General features: G+C 37.3%; 1 protein-coding gene across 11 annotated transcripts in view; it reads left to right on the forward strand.

The window, feature by feature from the left end:
- LOC139972076 (MAP/microtubule affinity-regulating kinase 3-like) overlaps positions 1-20618 on the forward strand; it is a 92198-nt gene that overhangs the window by 26964 nt on the left and 44616 nt on the right. For all 11 annotated transcript variants that reach the window (XM_071978978.1, XM_071978977.1, XM_071978980.1 and 8 more), the window contains 3 exons: positions 9026-9074; positions 10247-10383; positions 18485-18541. In XM_071978978.1, the coding sequence (XP_071835079.1) occupies positions 9026-9074; positions 10247-10383; positions 18485-18541 (243 nt within the window). The remainder of the gene's footprint in view (positions 1-9025; positions 9075-10246; positions 10384-18484; positions 18542-20618) is intronic.

Raw genomic sequence — 20618 nt, forward strand, 5'->3', positions numbered from 1 at the left:
CTTTTAAAACAAAAAAATACTTCTTGAAGGGCTGCTGACATAATCTTGGAATATCCTCATCATTTTTATGAATTTTACTCTTCTGTTGGTCATATTACTTGCAAGTTTCAGCCTGATCTGCGAACATCTATCCCATTGCACGTACACGTAGAGAATGTACGTGTGATGATGTGCCAGTGTTTGTCTGCAAAGCAGCTTCATTTGGGAAACAATTAGTTACTAATTATCTTCTCGTTTGAGGAAAGGGAAAGTACCTCGCAATGAACCGAAACCTTTGACAGAATGAAAGTAAGCCCTGGAAACATTCTGAATTACCACGGAACTCTTGAAGTTTCTAAGCATCTTCTTACAAATCATTTCTGAAAAATTTAAACTCTGCCCATTATTCCAGTTCAATCTAATACAAGTTCACAGTCACCCTCGCTTAAATTATACATAAATACTGTACCATAACCTTTGACCTTGTCTGGCTTGATGGACACAATGCATACATCAGTTTTCAAAATATATAAATGTAATTAATTTTGTCCCTACAGTAGTCCTCTTTAATAAAAGTTTTAAAAAAGAAATTAAGAAAAAAGGACAAATTATGAGGAGAGCCTTGAAAGTACTGTTTCTTAAAATTGTAGTAATCGTCTCAGAAATTTGTTTGAAAGTAGTTCAATTCATATTTGAAACAAAACATAGAGTCAATAGCAACATTAATGCATATTTGACTTACATACTAACCAATATCCCTCCCACTCAAGCCTGTATCCTTTGCACATTAGATACACAGTTTGTATATATTAGAAATTGTTACGAGTTGGAAACTCCAGAACAGTCAAAACACTTCCAGCCTCCCCTGGTTTCGAACCCGGGCCTCTCTCTTTATATGCAGAAACCCTAACCAACAAGGCCATGGACGCTGATTGTATGTCCAGAGGTTCGAAACCAGTAAGGAAGGGCTGTCATTCCACTGTAGGCTTTCGCCACCTGTAGTGAACAATGTTGTCCTGTTTGATGACATATTTTGCCTTACATATATTATTATACAAAAGCAGAGATATAGATATGGCTCATTATCATCAGCAATACTTGGCAGTATAAGTACATACACACAGACACACACATGGTAACACATTACAAAGAACAAATGTACTCTCAAGTAACAGCACTACACATGCAGTAATATACCATTGTGTTCTTGAGACTGGTTTTGTATTGCACTGCTATTGGTAACAATGCAAACAATAGTTGTTCAATTAGATTATGGTGAATTGATTGCTGTAGCAGTTGCAGCAGTTTCTATTCAATGGGTTATAACAGCTTTATCAAAGTCTATGAGACTGGTGGAAGCCACACACACACCCATCCTTGTTATTGTAGTTTGTGTAGGCGTGTGCCATTCGATGTTAGTCAGTGTGTACAGGACTGTAAAAACAGTATTTTTCATATTAAAGATGTAACTCGTCACCCTGTATAATTATGTTTGGCTTTGTGGCATGGTGACTTTGAACAACCAGCGTTGGGTACATCCATAGTACTCCATACCTGTAACAAACCGCCATTCCCAGGCATACAGGTAGTAGATGATATAAGTAGAGAAATTTCTGTAGTGAGTACTTATTAATGTTAGTTAGTAACTTTTTCACGAAATAATCGGTATCAGAATGTTAAAACACATGTTCAGACAAACAAAATTTAAACTATTTTTTTTTAACTATTGTTGAAAAAAGTACACATTGTTCTCAACTAACAGAAATTCTGTGGTTACTAATATTTTAACAATTTGATCATCAAGATCAATTGAGCCGTTTGTAATTTGATTTTTACCAGCTGTTAAGGTCAAAGGTCAAATAGCAGTCAAAATAGCAGTCACAGTTTCAAAACACAGAAAACAGTTTTCCCTACTGTACAAGGAGGATGAAGTAAACATTCATCAAATTTGATCTTCGTTGTCCAATGAGTAGTACATTTACAACTTTTAGCTTGTGCAGGAGAATATTAGGTCAAAGGTCACAAAGATTTTATAACCTCTAGCTGATATGCATCAAAACATGTAGAGATTCTTCCACATACAGTTAGAAACTCATCTTCAGTCTGCACTGTACAGTAGTATAGCTTTGTAGCAATTCTAAATGATTAAATGTATAGAATGGAAGTTTTCAACTAAGTAACTCTATAAAGGATTAATCATGGAAAATTTATGTTTGAATGAATTCATATTTTCTCTTGCCTGTCCCGTAAAATCATGCCCCCTTATCTTGATAGTTCTGTTTAGAAATTGATAACAAACTGAATATTCCCAATTTTTATAAACCAAGTATCATAGGCAAGGTGAAATGTTTCTCCAATAGGGCATTTGAAAAGCAGCATATATCAAAAACTTCCTTGGCTTTGGTTGGCTTGGTTCTGGTTTCTTTTTTGAATTTTTTGACATGTTACTCATGTAGCAGCCATAAGCAAGACTCATTAACAAACTCACCATGTAGTAATTAAAGACACCATTAGAATGATTCTGTGTGGCTGTGATGTGTTATGTTGGATATACACTACGTAATACCAACCAGTATCAATGTTGTAGCTTAGTTGCTATGGCATTGTGTAAACTGTTGCACTCCATTAAAGATCAGGGCAAATCTTTTGAACTGCACTTTTTGTTATTAAAGGGCAGCTATGCGACTAAACAGAAAAAAGTTGTGAAGTGGTACGGCCAGTGATAGTATTTCAAGTGATGCTTTCAATTTCTCTTCAACTGCAGATGTATTCATTTCTCTATGTTTTTGTGCTATCTGCCAATGTTATGAAAATCTTCCCTCTCCCCCCCCCCCCCTCCCACCATGATACCGTAAAGTGGTGCTTAGGATTAAACATTCTGATTCAAGTTTTCATATTGACCTCAGCAATGCAATAGCAATTGTTAGGTGGAATAATGTATTTGCTTTACATTGTAACATTTTCATGTTCAATAATTTTCATTTCAAAAGTCATTAAGAAACCATATCTTGTACAGAAGAACTTTGTATTTGTAGCTATAGTGATTATCATGCAGTCCGTCAAAATAAATTGATTATCTGTTTGCAAGAATGTAACCGTAGGATCCAAAGAAATGAAGGATACAGGTATATACTATTTTTATTTTGAAATCTTTGAAACCATCTCGATAATAATTTTCGTAAAATTCCATAAAAAAAAATACATTAACTGGAAAAAAAAAAAAATATTACTCCGCTACTCAGACAGGGTATGTGGGCGGCGGGCAGACTTAAAGGACGCGTTGCTACATATAACCAATCCACGAAGAACATTGATGTTACCTAACCTTCTGGTGTGAGGGGAGAGATTATGGGTTCCAGGCACTACCATTTGGCCTAACTATATCTCCCAGAGTGCTCACAAGAGTGGTAGGAACAGAAGTCTCTTTTCTCAGAATAAAAGGGGAGGGTGTGACAGTTTTGTCTATCTCATTGACTCGTTAGTGGTGGGAGAGTTGGAAGTTACTACGAGACTCAACGTCAACAGAAAGAGCTAGGGGGGGATTGTCAACGAGACGAAGTAACACACTGTCCCGACACAGAGGATCCTGGGGGCGGGACTGTATTTCCAAAGAGGAATGGTACTTCCTTCGGAATACAGAGTAGGGGTCAGTAGAGGCAGTATTAGACCAGCTACTGGCATGACAGGAGTCTCCAGCCGGGGATTGGTTAAGGGGCCTGGGACTGATGACCAGCCTGGTAGATGTGGTTCAGCTGTGCAGACTACAAATGATACCATGGCAGCTCCGTCTGATGGGGGTCAGAACGGGGAAACAGAACATAATGTAGACGCATAGTCAAGAGGACCCTTAGACCCGAACGAGTGGTCCCTAGCCCAGGGGACGTGGGACAGGATATTCCACATCCTGGGGAAGCCTTTGATAGACCTGCTTGTGACTCCACAGGGTGTACCAAACAGATGCCATGTCGTTTCCATGAGACTACGTAGAAGCTTTTCAGATGCAGTTGCTACCATGTCAGCAAACGCAAAAAGGAGATCAACAGTGGTGACTTACGATTCCCGACTGCGGAGGTTCGGTGGCATCAGCAAGAAGGAGGAGCAATCTTCATGCTTTATCTACTAAGAATAATCATATAAGACTCAAGAATCACAGGGTTAGGATGGTTCCAGACACAGCTTTCATTGCTAAGAACCAGGTCTTATGATTTTTACTCTAATATCCTTCTTGCCAAAACGATGTCGTCTGTCACGGAGGACTTACTTTGGTGCCCAGTGCTCTCAAATGGTACTTGGAGAAGACAGTGTCTTCGGGGAGCTACTACAAATCTTTTTATCTCACCGAGAAGACCTATTGTCTCAGCAAAACCAGAGTTCTCAATATAAGAGTGGTAGCAGCCTCGACATCACTTTCTGATGGCATGCCATCAGAGGACATACTTAGCGCAGCAGCCTGCAGAATGCAGACAACATCGGTGGCTTGTAATTTATCTGACACTTTAAAGGCTGAGTCAGCATTTGGTAGCAAGGTGATGCGAGGTCTGGCGGGTACTACTGTAGGTCCCACTCATCAGGCTTCCCACCATCGGGCAGTGCCAATCGGTGTTATGCTGTGGGGAGACAGGTAAGCAAGGAGGGAAGTAAATATTCCAAAACTGAATGGTTTGGATATATACTGTACAAGTGACAAGGAATTTTTGACTAATACTGATGTAAGAAGGTGCCTAAAGGCCAAATTGTCAGAATGAAAAGGAATTCCTAAACTATATCTCACTAATAAGTCTCTTGTTGGGTTTAGAAAATACTGAAGGATTTCTTAGTTTTTGTCAATCATTTGCTGGCTTGTTTTTGTCTGTTTACTACATAAAATGGACCAATGCCATGTTGTTGCACATTATATGAGGAAAACTGCAATGTCCTCCAAGGCAGAGTTGGATAACCAATTTCCTGTGACTGTCTTTTCTGCGTGTTTACGTCACACTGCTCAACAGAGTGCTTGTTGGTCTAATTAATGAGGAAATGACAGAAATAAACTCAATTTTGAATTCCCAATGTACATGTACGTTCACAAAAAAGTTGAACTACTGTACATGGATGTTTCTCCTAGTATTATCTAGAAAAGGCTAGAAAATCATGTTAAGACTTCTGAATGGTATACTCTGGGTAATGGCAATGACCCTATAGTAGTAGGGGAGGGGGGGGGGGAGGGGGAGGAGGTTGATGGAGGAAGATGAAGAATGTTCATAGTTCTTAGACAGGGTAGAAAGGAGTGCAGGCAGGTATTGGAGGCAGGTAATTATCATCAGTCCTGCAGTAATTGAAAAATAAAAACCCAGTAAATTTTGGTGTTTTCTGAGATAAGTAGGGTTGGTTTTTGTCATGCTTTATAGTTTAAGCAATATACTGTACAGTAAAAAGGTAACCTTTGTGAATATTCAGTTGGTTTGAAATTGAAACAGACCAAAGAATGGTGTCCTAGTATCAAAGGTGACCACCAAATGTGATATATTTATTTCTGACATAAACTAGCCAATGTGTTGTGAAAGGTAGTTTAGCTGTAAGTTGTCAAAATATTCACAATGAATAAAAGCAACCTATGTACAGTTACCTTCACTTCTTCAATAACAATTGTTAAAGGAACTAGGTAGCGGAAGTTATTTAGCTTAAAATGATAGAAGGTATTGACATAGAAACCATGTAGCATTTTTTTTTAGGACCTCCAAAACTGCAGCACAAAATTTGAACATTAAATTATTCTATGCAAGTAGAAACAAATACAGTGAGCAAATTATAACTTTTTCAAATTTTTGAGTATCTAAAGTGAAGACAGCTACTGTAGATTGTAGCTCATGAACTATTATTGTTCTTGCCTTTGCCGTAGACTCAGAAAATTTATGAAGAACCAATTTGAAAAAAGCTGCTTTGATGATTGCAGTACTACTTCAGTGTTGTACATGTTTTTGTAACAACAGATGTTACTCTCTACAGTAGGATGTTTTTCTGCCATCTATGTATATTTTATCTTTATTTTTATTATATATCAAAAAGCTTGTCAATTCTTTGAGCAAATATTCAAACGGATAGGTAAATGTTTGCCATCTAGGGTAACCTGATCTTTTTGAAAGAAACACCTGCTAGTGTGGGATCAAATGTTTATATAGTATCAGCAGCGCCCCATGTCCGTTCAAAACCCCACACATGTATAGCATAAAGATAACTCAATGTTAACAGTATATATTACATAGAGAAAATGCAATTCGTAGTCTGAAACTGGTTATTATAATTAGTTACCTACCAGGTTTATGGTTAACTCAGGACGATGAATGGTGCTATTTGAGGTGAATATATGATAATGCAATATAACATGAAACTATGATCTAAAACATCCTTTTGATTACTGCAGTAGTATTGCAAGGATCATTGAAAAATACTGATCCAGCCTCATTAAAATCCTGATCCATTTCTTCTTTGCTGGGCTAGGCAATAGCCTAACTGTTAACGTTAACTTTGAGTTTTAACGTTAACAGTTAGCAGAGATGTCAGTGTTACTTGCAGTGCCTGGGCCTTACATATAAGCTACTGTAGGTATATACTGTATACAAATATCATTGCTTTATGATCGCTACAGTTTTCGCTGTGCATCTTTAGCCCTTCATTTCTTCTCTTGGATTAGGAATAAAAAATTGCAGTTTACCACCAAACGTATTTTTGAAACACACGCTCCTTACCAGTGGCGGAGCGTCCATATAGTCAGGGGGGGCGAATGCCCCCCCTGACAGACTCAAATGGACTGCTGGCGCCCTTTTCAGCTTTTTCAGCTCATCTACCTGTTGACATTTGTCACATTTTGTTGGCGATGACACCTATTTATTCTTCGTTTATCTGCAAATTAGCAAGGCCAGGAAAGGGTCATTTCCGGCGATCTAGGAAGTATCTTTACTCAAAAAATTTCTGTACGCTCCGCGCCAACCTGTGGTGGCGCTCCGCTTAGATAGTGTCGAAAGCGCCCCGTACAGACCTTCCTCGCCCCCCTTGACCAATACCCCTAGCTCTGCCACTGCTCTTTACACTGTCCAAACAATTGAGAATTGCACCCTTGGCCATTTTACGTATTTTTAGGTTTTCATGTGTGAAGTAAATCCTTTATAATTTTGGAAGCCTGATGAATTTAAACGTTAGTGTGGTAGTCTACTGTATGTAGTGGTGCCTGTTTTTGGCATGTCGTTATTCCTCGAATCTGAACTGGACAATGGTTTGCTTTTGACTTGTTGATCACTTCCTCTTTTCATTAACCAAACAACATTTGGAAAACTCATAATGTGCTTGTTATTTCCTACTTTTCATCCAGGCCCTCACCAAGAGCAAGAACCATTTTATAACACTACTCATGCATGTTAATCATCCATGTTGGGTGTTTTCTTCAGCTCCCCCCCCCCAAAAAACAAAACATAAACAATCCCTTTTGTATAACAGCGAAGAGTGGTTCAATTTTAGCCAGGGACCGTGAAATTAGACACTGATTGTTGGGGGTGGGGTGGGCTCTTTGGATAGAAATGGATGTAATTTAGCTGTTGTTGTTGTTGTAAATTCATAACATGTACCAGCAATAACTTTTCTATCCAGTTTTGACAGTCTGTATTCAAGATGGTTACTTAACCTTCTTTAGAGCTGATAAGTTATATATAAGTTTAAACAGATAAACCAGGGATAGTGGTGCCATGCCATGTAGCTCTATTCTCAGAGATGCATGAAGTTTTTGTATCTGGTCTGTAATCATGATAATATTACCCTTGAGCCTCAAATAACTGTTCAATATGCTCTGTGAGATGACTTTTGAAAAAAAAAAAGGCTTTCATACTGTACGTTTCAAACCTTAAAAAACGACTTGTGTGTACACGTATGTGTCCAGTGTTAAGTTTTGAGAAATTAGTTTGGCCTACACTGCCCTACAGGTCCATCATCATCATGTATTACTTTCAAGAAACACCACTTTGGTGATTACTGATCAATATAACATTATTACAATGCTTTATATACAGTAGTTGCCTGGGGCAGGTGATGTAGGCGTGTACTCCATTCCTCTGGTATCTGTCTCCATACATGCATACACACTAAGATCTACCTGGCATTCCCACAGTTGGTAACATTTTTTGCACTGTTCCCTGCTGACCTGCCTCAGGTCACATTTTGGATGCTGTTGCTAACAAAGGAAAAATTGGTTGGCCAAGTTAGTTCCATACAGTTTGTCGCAAAGTCATTATCAATTTAGGAGGAATAAACTGAAGAACTGATTTCATCAAATTTGATTGAATAGGACATTCCAGACATTTTAATTTTTTCTAAGTCAGATACCTGCAACCCTAACCCATCGCCCCATCCCCTCCCCCCAAAAAAGATGATCCCATTCCTCCCCCCCCCAAAAAAAGATGATCCCATCCTGGTGGACCATGGCCACAGCAACACTTCTGTCTTTCCAGCTGAAAATGTTAGTTTCCAATTTTCACTTCTGTTTTGAAGCCTCGTCGTGTCTTCTTGCATATTTGGAACAGTTTAATCTTTAATTGCTATTTCCCCCCTCACACCCGACCCCCCCTCACCCCACAAGAATGTTGCTCTGGTGTAGCACTGACTTATTTCTTTATTTAATTTAAAACATACGTCTTAACATTCTTATGTTCTGTAATCTTTTAGGTATTGTACAAGTTTAGAGTACAAGCCCAAAACACTGTTACTTTGTACTCCTTTGCTTTCCCTTTCTTCGATACTGACATTATACTGTATTTAATTTGCTCTTGCCCTGTTGTTCATTAATTAGTATGGTAAGCAAAGAAACGAAAGGAAAAGAATTTTAGCGTATGGTCTGTTTTCCATGTGATAATGTAAGATGGTAGCTTCCTTAACTAATGGTGTACATAGCAGAATGTCCCTGTCACTTGACCATATACAGTATGTATACATGTACCTAATGTCCTTTTGGATGATTGACAATGTTTTGTATGTCTATGTATTTATTGTTCTGCTTTAATGATTATTATCTGTTTTCTTACAGGTGTACAGAGAAGTAAGAATTATGAAGTCACTAGATCATCCTAATATAGGTAAGAAAAAAACAATTTGTTGTTTCATATGATAAAATTGATAAAATCTGTGAAAACATAATCATTCATTTTAGCCGTTTTATTGGATAAATAAGTAGTCTATGAAATGCTAGGCATATGAGAACAAAATCTTGGGATCTAGAATGAATTCCATCATTCATGATGGAAGTGTACATTAGCTAGTATTTTGAGATGCTTGGAACACTGCAGAATGGGGTCTCCTTCAATCTTCAGAGAAAATGAAATCACATCAATCCTTCGGCAAAATTGGCTTGTTTGTTTGAATGTCTGAAATGAAGCGATTCCAAATATTCATATTGTAATTGGGAAGTGACATTTCCGTACTTTGAAAAGATTTTCTCCGAATTTTTAAGAAATTCAAAATGACTCATTGGATGAACATATGGTATGAGGAAAGAGGAGAGGTGTAATGAAAGATGGTGAAGTTGCATTGTTTTACATTCTGTCTTTGCTGAGTCATGTTATCAAGAGAACTGCTTGATGGTATCTTATAACTTTTCACAAATTCAAGGAACTTTATGAACAGGCTAGTTAAAAGCAAAACTCAAAGAAAAGTAAACAAACAAATCAAATGAAATGACAGGACAGGTTTGGAAGCCAATAACAAAAGAACAGATTTTAGTATAAATGATTTGGGAATTTTATTGACTTATTTTATCATACTTTAACAGATTTCTAGTGAAAAGGAAAGTAATGTTACATGTCAAGGGTGGGACTAGAACATAGTGTAGGGGTTTTCAAGTAAATTTGCTACAAAAGGGCTAAAAGGGAAATTTTAGTAAGCTTGAGCACAGGACAAACCAAAATCTTAGTGCACCTAGATTGAATCATTTGCAGGGTACTGTAGGCCATAGGGATGCAAAAGCCTAAGGCTGTAAGAACCTGCATTGAAACCTTATTACTGCAAGACTGGGGTCAATTTTTGTATTTTTTTTGCTGGCCCAGTTGAAAGGTTATGCAGACTGCCTTCTGACAATCCCTGGCATAGGGGAAAGGATCTTGTGGGTAATAATTAAATACAAGTGACATGATTCGATGTATGTAGTGAGCCACAATGACCTTATTAACAGATCTTCCATTTACCACAGTTTTATAGAGGTATCATGTAGGTTTCAAATATGGTTATAATGTTTCTACTTTCTCTTACGCAGTTAAATTATTTGAAGTTATTGAATCGGAGAAGACGTTATATCTGGTAATGGAATATGCAAGCGGCGGAGAAGTTTTTGATTATTTAGTGGCCCACGGAAGGATGAAAGAGAAAGAAGCTAGAGCAAAATTTAGACAGGTAAATGGAAAGATTTTGTACATTTATGTTAATCATGGTGTTGGTTAGGATACTGTATATACTTTGGAAGGCCCTTATAATTGAAAATTCCATTTTGACTAAGCTGGCATTGTATGTAGTCATATGAATTCAGATTGTCCAAATAGCTTTGTCAGTAGAAGGACTGTTCTAGTGCATTATCGGTCCACAATATTTAGGCCCATGACCCAGGAACTTCCTTGGGGACTGTGTCATGACCCACCAGACTGTTCATCCCCCTCCCCCCATTCAGAATAGATGGGACTGGGAATGTATAAAGGCTGTTCTCAGGTGGCTATCTGTGGATAAATTGTACGACATCTGCAACCAACTCTCCGAAAAATGTTCAAGGTCTGCTTTTCGGTTCCACCCATTAGTGTGTGGACCCGTCTTTCCAGTGGATAAGTTTCATGTGAGAGATTTACAAATTATTAAATTGTAGCAGTTACCTTTAGCATGTATCCATTAGCATTACACCATTACATGAAGAAGAATTAAATGTGCATGAGCCAGCTGCCACACTGATAACCAGCTGGCATGAGTAATTTGCATAGGAATCCTATATTAAGCCTGCAGACATCAGATGATACAAAGTTTACCATACTGTATCAGCTTAACACTGTAAGAGAAACTTTGGTCCTTACCCCTCTCACATGACAACAGATATATGCCATTCTTGATTAACCATTAATAACAACCTTCGCAAGTTTGGCAGTGTACCTTGAACTTTACCGAGATGTGAATTGCATTGAACTTGCTCCTGGAGGGATTATCTCATTTGAACATTCCCAACCTCCGATGCCTATTGATTATGCAAATTTTCCCTCAGTCGAACATTTTTACGATCAAACCCATTTTCTTTGAATCAGGCATACGAGTTGTTAAAACATGAGAGAATTCAGATGTTGTTTTGCTTTTAACAGGATGTTTCTAAGAAGTTGGCCGTCGATATAGAAACTTCACCCCGAGTTTACCTTGTCACAAGCTAGATTGGAGTTTGTGACAGGCTGGTATTCCATCCTTTACAATGATCAGAATTCGACGGTTTGCTCTTATTGAAACCGCATTTCATTAGCCGATAAATTTATAACAAATTAAATTTGAAGACGTCCAGCAGACCCCACAGACGTTATTGGTGAATTTTGTCATGTTTAACGATGGACTCTTGATTGTGTTCAGGGAATTTTGATCTCACAGATAGTAAAACCTTCTGAGCCTGGTAGATGACCCACCCGCTCAGAGTGATCTACATCTCATTGCAACTGCCGGCTTGAGCCACACTGGCTTAAAAAAAAAAAATCCTTCATTAAAAATCAATTACATTTTACGTAAGTAAAGAGTGGGTTTCAAGCAATGCAGACCTAGGAGGCCATGGTTGAAGCTCCATAAAGCCAGAAGAATGTCACAAAGAGGGGGGGGGGGGGGTAACTGCTGGAAAAAAAACAAGGTCATCAAAGCTAGTGAGATTTTGGGAGCAATTCTTGCATCAATTTATCTTACGCTTTTTCTTCTGTAATGGTCACTTTGTTTATCACAGGCAGAAGAACATTTAGTGTCAGAGAAGGAAAGAATGAAATTGATAACCAAGCCTGGAGAAATACGTTGCCTCAGATTTTTGGTTTTGGCCATCTCAAGATTGAAGAAGCTCTTTGTCAATTATTTAGAGCTTCTTCCATGATGTTTGCTTTTTGTATCAAAGACAAAATTGTCAGTATCAGGAGAATTTATGAAATAAATTAATAAAGAGGCCTGAAGAAATACGTCGCATTGAAGTTGCGGCTTTGAGCAATCGGAAATGAAGCTGCACTCAACTTTTTGAAACCACTGCTTGAGTAGAAGTTAAATTAAATTCTGAGTCCATGATTAAAAGTATAGATATTTGGCCTTTTTTTTCCAACAAGAAAAGTTTTAACCTTACAAGATTAAATCTGATCGCTGAAGTTAAGTTCTTTGTTGTTAGAATTTCACTTGTATTTTGCATTCTCCTTCATAATGTCCATTATCTGGCAAAATTTGAAGAAAGCTGGTTCCTGCTGAAATTTATGGAACTTTTGTTCAGAGTGCTCATGGATAGTAAAGAACGAAGAGAGAATTTATGTTTCGTTGTGTTGTACATAAACCTTCACGTAAAGCCTTCATAGCTTTGTTTATCATCAGACACTAGACAAGTGTAGCACTAATAAAATGGTGGAGTGTTGTTGGTGGTTCTTTGGTGAACATGAAGCAAGTCCAAATTGCATAGCAGATTGTTGTTGACAAGTCTTACACACACACACCCCATTGCATGTGTCTCCGTACATTGGAGTCTTCTATACAGTAGGCAGTGAGCTTTTACAAACTTTACAGAGCACTTTTCTTTTCTATGAAGAACTACTGTAAGTTGTCCATGTTAATCATCTGCCACATGTTTTCACATCCCCCCCCCCTCTCTTTCATTCTTTCATTCGTTAATAGCTGAATTCTAAAGTGATTGTTTCTAAGATCAATTTCCACGGTATATATTATACAGTGGCTTGCATGCAGTAGATGTATATATGCCCAAGCCTACTTGTACATTGCACGTGCACTGAGGCTAAAGCACAACACTATTGGTGGCACATGAAGTTCACATTTTTGGCGAGTAGAATTTGAGTCATACTTGCGATGTGACAAAGTTGAACAACATTTGAAATGTTGTTGTCGAGGTCTGCCTCATACCAGGCATTTATTTCCTCCATTGAATCTGGAAGGAAGTCGAAATATTTGTCGTACATTCTCGTAGTGAAACATTATAACCTGTTTCTATTGAAGTAGTTGACTTTGAAACAAGTTCATTTACTTCCTTGTTATCAGTGAAATTAATCATCAGAGACAATTTTTGTATCCTCACCAAAGTAGCCACATTCTGACATGTGCTATTCAAGCAAAATAGGGAGGATTTACAGTTTCCCATCTCAACGAAATTGGGAGATTTGGCAAAAGATAGGGGCAAGATACTGTAGTGATATGAAAAGAAACATTTTTGGGTGTTAAACGTCACCTCTGAAATAATGACGGCTATGTACAACAACAACAACAAAATCTGAGTAACTTTAGATTTCCTCCAAGGTCCTAACATTGGTATAAACATATCGGCACTGTCCATTTCTGATTGCAATTAAGAGCAACAAGAAAAGAAAAATCAGAAGTCAAACTTGGAGGTGAGAGTAGCACATAAAATCAGGAGAGCATACAAAGTCCTTAGAAACCAGGCACCTCCCAGTAAAAAGCAGGAGATTTGGCAAATTTGCAGTTTTATTGCCATAATTTTGACAGTGACACATAAAATTATCTACAACAACAATACAAAACTGAATATTCTCAAAAACATACAAATGTCCATATCTTGGGAAATCTTCAATGTTTTGAACTTTTGATTGACATTAAGCAGCTGTTGTTATTTGCTTTTGTTTCCTTGGAAATAAGCACTACCCCATTTCTAAAACAAACAAAATTTCAGTTTCTAATTCTACCTGTAAGCCTCGATTGACTGTTCAGCCCTTTCTTGGTCATGCCATAAAGTACAGTTTGTCTCCCATCTTGTCCAAACAGGTGGTTTGTTTATTGCATAAATGTCTCCTGCAAACACAGGACCTCAAATTGTTTTGTTGCACTAGTTCCACAACCAGAGTTGAGGTTTTCAGAACCAGGTGCCACTTTTGATGAAACGTCCCACTAGTTTAGTGGATGCAAGGGGCAGTTGGCATTTGCTAATGAATCTATCGTTTATTCTCCATTACATGTACAGAATTATCATGTAGCAACAATCATGTTTGTATGGTTCATCTTGCTGTTTATTAAAAAAAAAATTGTGACCAGAGAGGTTGATTGACATGGTGTTAGTTAACATTCAGATATCATTCTATGTATAAATTACTTAAGATCTAATGATTGGGAGGATGTTGGGCAAGTGATGGAAGGTGGAAGGGTGGGGAGAGGTGGGGGGGCATTTGGCAGCTGGGGCCAACTTTTTTTTTAAACTTAGCCCACCACAGAATATGTATGTGGTAATTTCTCAAGAAAGTACTACTTAATAAAAAAAAATATAAAACAAAAGAAAACAAAAGAAAAAAATGGAAGAAATAATTTGGAACCACTAAGTAATCCTTGCATAGAATGATTGCTAAAGTTTGTAACCTCAAATGCATTTCAAACATTAGAGGGGAAAATTTGTTATTGTCAACTATTAGAGTAACTTTGAGTTGATTGCAACCACTTTCTTTTGTTGGAAAAGGAAACACAAGGATGATTTTGTTGCATTCAGATTACAGAACAATACATTATTTACCCGTATGGAAAACCTGTGGCTTTGGTATGATGTCACCACGGTGTCATCAATTTCTAATGCGGTTAATCATCGGGACGATCGCTTTTCACAAGGCTGATTTTCTAAGGGACTACTATTCATTATGCCTGTATGATGCCCATTCATGCACTCCTCACATAATTACTACAAGAAAGTTTTTATCTTTATAAACGTAACCAATCGATCACACAGTTCTTCAAGAGAGTAGTAATGCAGTGGCCGTCATTGACGTCATGTTTGCTCGCTTAATTACATTCATTGGGGAGTCGATGTTGCCACTCTTGCTTTTGTTCTATTCAAGGTGTGTACCAAAGAGCCTATTTAAACATCCAGTCTTAGCTTCAAATGGCTAAATGTGATTACTATTTATTGCTATTTATTTCCGCTAAAACTCTGCTACCGATTTGCTACTTGCGTTTTCTTATGTCACCCTAGATTAACAGACATGAAATCTTCAGATGTACTGTAAATCTCAAGCAAAGACTGCTGTATCCGTGTCAAAGTTGTAAATGCTTTTTCATGATGAGACGAGCAAAATATCGAGAAAATTCGAGAGGATTACGATGGATGAAAAAGGAGGGAAAAAAAAGTTGAACAGTAATAGGAAATGGGAGAGGATGAACTTGGATGACAGAGACTTAGGCAAAAGAAGTGAATTGATTATTCATGAAGAATCTAATAGGCTAGGCTTACAATAGCCAGTGCAAACAAAATCCAAAGAGTTTTTATCTAGTTTATCTGATTAATTGATAGGAATATTATTTTAATCGTTATGTGCAACACTCCATACGACTTCTATCTGATCCTAGTGATTTGTCTTCACTCTGTGGATATGACAGTTCATGTATGGAATAGATTTATCTAGTATTGCATCACAATAATGCTCATATAATTGGCAAAGTGGTCAAATAGCTATACCGAGTCCAAAGATAAATTATGGCAGTTTTTATATTTTATTTTTCATAAATAAGAGACTGTCAAAACTTCTACACAACCTCGAACCCTAAATGTATTCCCTACAGCATCTACTGATGATCACGTTACTTAACATCAAAGACAGCCACATTGCAGTCACATTTGAGGTCGTCTTAACCGGCTTTTTAGACAAAGGCCTCCTTCAGTCGGTTCATGTCTCGACATGTTCACCCCACGGTAATTACCACTGTCAGCTAATAGGTGCACCAGAAGCAGGAAGAGACAGGTTAAGTTGGAGTTTGTTTTTAACCACCAATTAGCTAACTGGTGTCATGTTCCTGGAACTGTCATCTTCCTCTACTGGGAGTAATATCTATCCTCAGTTCCAAGTGACTTTGTGTCAATGTACAGTACTTAGTCGTTTCTAGACAGTACCAAATTTGAAATGGAAAAATTAATATTTAAAGACTTTCCTTGTATGGAAATGAAGACCTACAAAGAAGTTGCTGATATTCCCTATATATAGAGGTTGGGAAAAGAGGCACAAGTACATTAGATCTTACAGAGAATACCCCCCTTCCCCCACCCCCCAAAAAAAATCAAGAGGAAAGAATAAAAAAGAATAAAGGAGAAAGAGAAAATGAAAAACAGAATGAAGGACAGTCGTTCATAAGGAAGTGCTTAGGCATCTGGGAGGTTTTTGTACTGCAGTTAGCACAGTAGGGTGTTGTGGAAGACCCCAATAGAACAAATTTACAGAAATTTGCTGTTTTAGATATGACTAGGATTATACAACAACTCCCCCCCCCCCCCCCACTTTTTTCTCTTTTCTTGTGACAGGTGATAATCTGCTAACAGTTCCAAAATTTGTAGGCTGATAGAATCATAAGGGGGGGGGGGGGGGATTGGTTCCAATTCAAGAACAACTGCTAGTGAAATTTGCGTTGTGTGTTTTCGAGAAGTTTATGAAATTTATTTTCTGACATTAAAATGTGTTATTATCAGTTTAATACAATGTGAGATTAACTCTATTACAGTTATCAGGACTATTTGTCTCTTTCTGATGCTTAAAGTGTTTATCCTATGAAAACTGTGGTTTGCATTGAACTTTGTCATAATCTGGTGGCAAGATATTCAAGCATTAATGGAATGATACCATGTTCCATGTAATGTACCTGAAGACATAATTCACAATGGTTTTACTACACAGAGAAATACAGGTCGAATTACCCTAATCTTTTGTAATTGAAACAGCAATAACTGACATAAAATTGCGCACGCAAAATTTTTTGAACTGGATTGAACTGAATCGTCTGGAAAATTAGTCAGCAGAACTTCGGTTAATTCATATGCAGTAGCACCATGCAACTGTAATGGTTCGATCACATCGAAGCATTTTCAGTTTTGTGTAAATTATGATATGACTTGATCAAAAAAAATAAAAAAATTGTGTCCACTTAAACCTTAATGCTAAATTCTGCTTTAATAAAGCTGTAAAATAAGTCAATGAAAAGTCTTGCTCGAGATGAATCCATCAGAATATGGCACGTTCCGTGTGTACAGAGATGCACTTTTAACTCGAGTCTACTGTTTGACTGAAATTGGAGGAAATGAGAGGAAATAGCAGCCAAAGTTTGCCTTCCTAGCCTACCTCAGACGTGAAACCTGAAATGAGAATCACAGGATAAAGACAAAACGGAGTGAAAATTGCACTAGTCACTCATCGAAGTATCGTCAAGTGCTTTTTTGATACTTAATTGTAAGGTGGGCCGTGGGGGGGGGGGAAGAATGTTGTAACCAGTTCAACAACCCTTAAAATTCAAAATGAACAAGAAAAAAAAAAAGGGAGACGTTTCGTACCCCTTGGCATATTAATGACAAGTCAGGTTTAAAGGGTGAAACAGACTCATGTTGCAATATAACGCACATGTATAAATTGTTTTAATAGCTAATTTTGCTGTTCTTTTGCTAATACACACTTTAAGCAATCAACAGCCTGATGTAGGAATATAACGCACATGTATAATGTGTTTTTGTAGCTAGTTTAGCTGTTCTTTTGCTAATACACATTTTAAGCAATCAAGTGAATCAGGTGTGAAACTCTTTGAATCGCATGGGTTGTAACTGTCTTCAGGAGCAATGAAATTGAAAGTGTATTTTCAAAATTTAATGTGATGATGAATATGTGTCATTAAAGGAATCATACACCTTGAAAAGTTGTCATCTGTACGGTAAAACAGTTTATTAAATGCATGATACAAAGGGGGACAACTACTGATTAGAAACAGGACCAACCACCCCCCACCCATTCCCCTCCCCTCCATCAGAAAAAGGAAAAAGTACAGAAAATAGTATAGCATTTTAAGAAAGTATTTTCATACTATTGGGACTATATTGGAAGGCCTGACTGAGTTTCTTTCAACGTTTGCAGTATAAATAATAGTTTTTTTCCCTAAAAAAATGTGATATTTCAACTTTTCAAAAGTTCTTGAATGAAATATTACAAGTTGTGAATGACAACAATATGATGATACAATCTAATGAGTACAGGTATGCTTTGAGGGTGATCCTTTTAGCCTATTTGAGTCTCAACCAGTTCATCCCTGTTGACCATTTACTCTCAGTTTCCAGGTTTTCTCTGCCTGATCCAAGAACTTTCTTTCATTGAATTTATCATTTCTTGTTCACAATTACCAAATCGATCCGGGGTATTGTGCTGACTGTTGGTTACAAGAGGTGAAGATTATCCATAATTGTTGGTTCTACAATTTATCGTTAGTCTTGTTCAGAGTTCTTCCAAATTTTCATTCTGACTAACCCTTTCTCTCTTTCTCTTCTCGCCAGATCGTTTCAGCTGTTCAGTATTGTCATCAGAAAAGGGTCGTTCACAGAGATCTCAAGGTAAGAATTTCAGTTAAAATACTATTTTTTTCTTTGCCCAGGTATAATTTCAATGTATTTACTTCCCACAACAACTGCACACTCACTCTACCGTGTCTAGAGTGACCTGGTGACCTTTGACACTGACCTCCCCTATTCACCGGTCACCCCGGGTCAACCTACCATCTTATTCTACCACCCAAAGCATCCAGTTGTTTACTCTTATAGAGCTGTCAATATCGTCGTGTATCTTGGCCTTCGGTAACCAGCCTTCTTTAGATTTTCAGCTTTAGAAGTCAGAAATCCTTCGCAGAACGGCTTCTGAGCCACCTGATAAGTATCATTTACATTTTGGGGCATTTCTCAGAAGGTAGTTTTCCCACGGATTTCCCATGTACTCTTGTATAGGTACCAGTTGCACAAATCGTCTTGGTTCCACTCCCATACAGTATGTGGCTTGTTATGCCAACGTCTCTTTTGTTGTTTGTCTCAGGCATAGTTTTAGTTGCAATCTTTTCCATTCCTTCATGTTCTCCATGTTTCTATAATTGTCAATTTTGTCACATGGCATTCTTCCACCATACAGTAACATCATAAAGGTCAGTAGACGGATGCGACCGTCAACGACAGCTGTTAATAGCAAAAAGTACAAAGTTTTTATCCTTGGAAAATTAAAGTGAAAACTTAATTCTTTCCACATTTTGCTCACCTTTTTAGATTCTTTTGTAGGCCAAACTATAAAAATTCCCATAAGTTTCCTTTTCTTGTCCCTCCCGTGTGAGCTGTAACATTTTATTTTTGTTGAAATATTATTACACATCAGCTGGTTTAACTTGACAGGTAAATATTTCCGCCCAAAACAAAAGACTTGAACATTCAACATATTGTTGGCTTGGTTACATAAGTGTCAGAACAGATGCTCACCCTTGAGAAACTAAGTTTTTACATCTTTGATAGATTTATTTGCTGTAGTTTTGTCTATATAAAACCAGGGAGATCTCTAGGTAGGCTTTGTTCTCATGTTTTATTTCTAGAATATCTGGTTAAGTAGACCTAAGTCTATGTAATGTAGAACTGAAGGCAATGGTTGCTATAATTGTCATCGAAGCATTAAGACTGATAACCATCCATTGCAAAGCTTTTGTTTTTATTTTTCATTATATTTTATCTTTTTTTTATATATTTTTTTAAAATATTATTTATTCCCGAAGGCAAGAGGAATCTATTCGATGATGGTGTGTCTATGTGACACCTTGGCTTTTAAACACAATATTCATCATGAGTAACTTTTACGAACTTCATATTTCGTAAAAAAATAGATGCCCCTCCCGGAGTTCTTCGCAAAGTGCTTTCTCACGACTCCACTGGTCAAAATATGAAAGGCTTGTTGAAGCAAAGAATAAAATATAAATGACAGAAACCTATGTGTAAAGGTTGAATACATGGGTTCTTAGCATTGATGGAATTTGTTGACATATATATGTATGTGCTCAAAAGTTGGATAATTGTAAGCTAGACAAAGCAATTAGCTACTTCAATTAATCTTAAAGATGATCATAAAACCTGGGTCGTGGTACTCCTTTGCTGCATTTCTACTCCGTCATCCTTGGCACAAATGTCAAATCCAGAGCTGTTTTTATCTTTTAACCGCATGCGAAATGTATAGAACATACTGAAAAGACCTCAGCCAGTTATGTCATAAGTAATTTCCTGTTGACTATATAGCATGAATTCATTCTTTCAGTAGAGCTGTACATATATCCTTCAAGGGAGAGTCTTAATACAGTTTGTTATTAGTTACATACAGCTGTCCTCAATGTCTTCATCGTATGAACATAGGAAGCAATCAGAGAGGATCTATGAGTTTCTCCTGTCAATAATTCCAGTCAGCTTATTAGTATTAAGCTTGACGATGGATATGCAAATGAGGGCATTGTTTAGGGTCAAACAATATACTTTGTTTTATATCTTTTTCCATCGTTATATATTTTCTTTTGGTTTTACCCAGAAACCCAGAAAGTCACCTTTTACTTGTATATCGTTAACATTATTCAAGTCTGTGGTCACGAAATCGACTGAAGAGAAAATATTTTATCCC

Source organism: Apostichopus japonicus, chromosome 8, assembly GCF_037975245.1.
Source record: "Apostichopus japonicus isolate 1M-3 chromosome 8, ASM3797524v1, whole genome shotgun sequence".
In the NCBI taxonomy this organism is placed as follows: Eukaryota; Metazoa; Echinodermata; class Holothuroidea; order Aspidochirotida; family Stichopodidae; genus Apostichopus; species Apostichopus japonicus.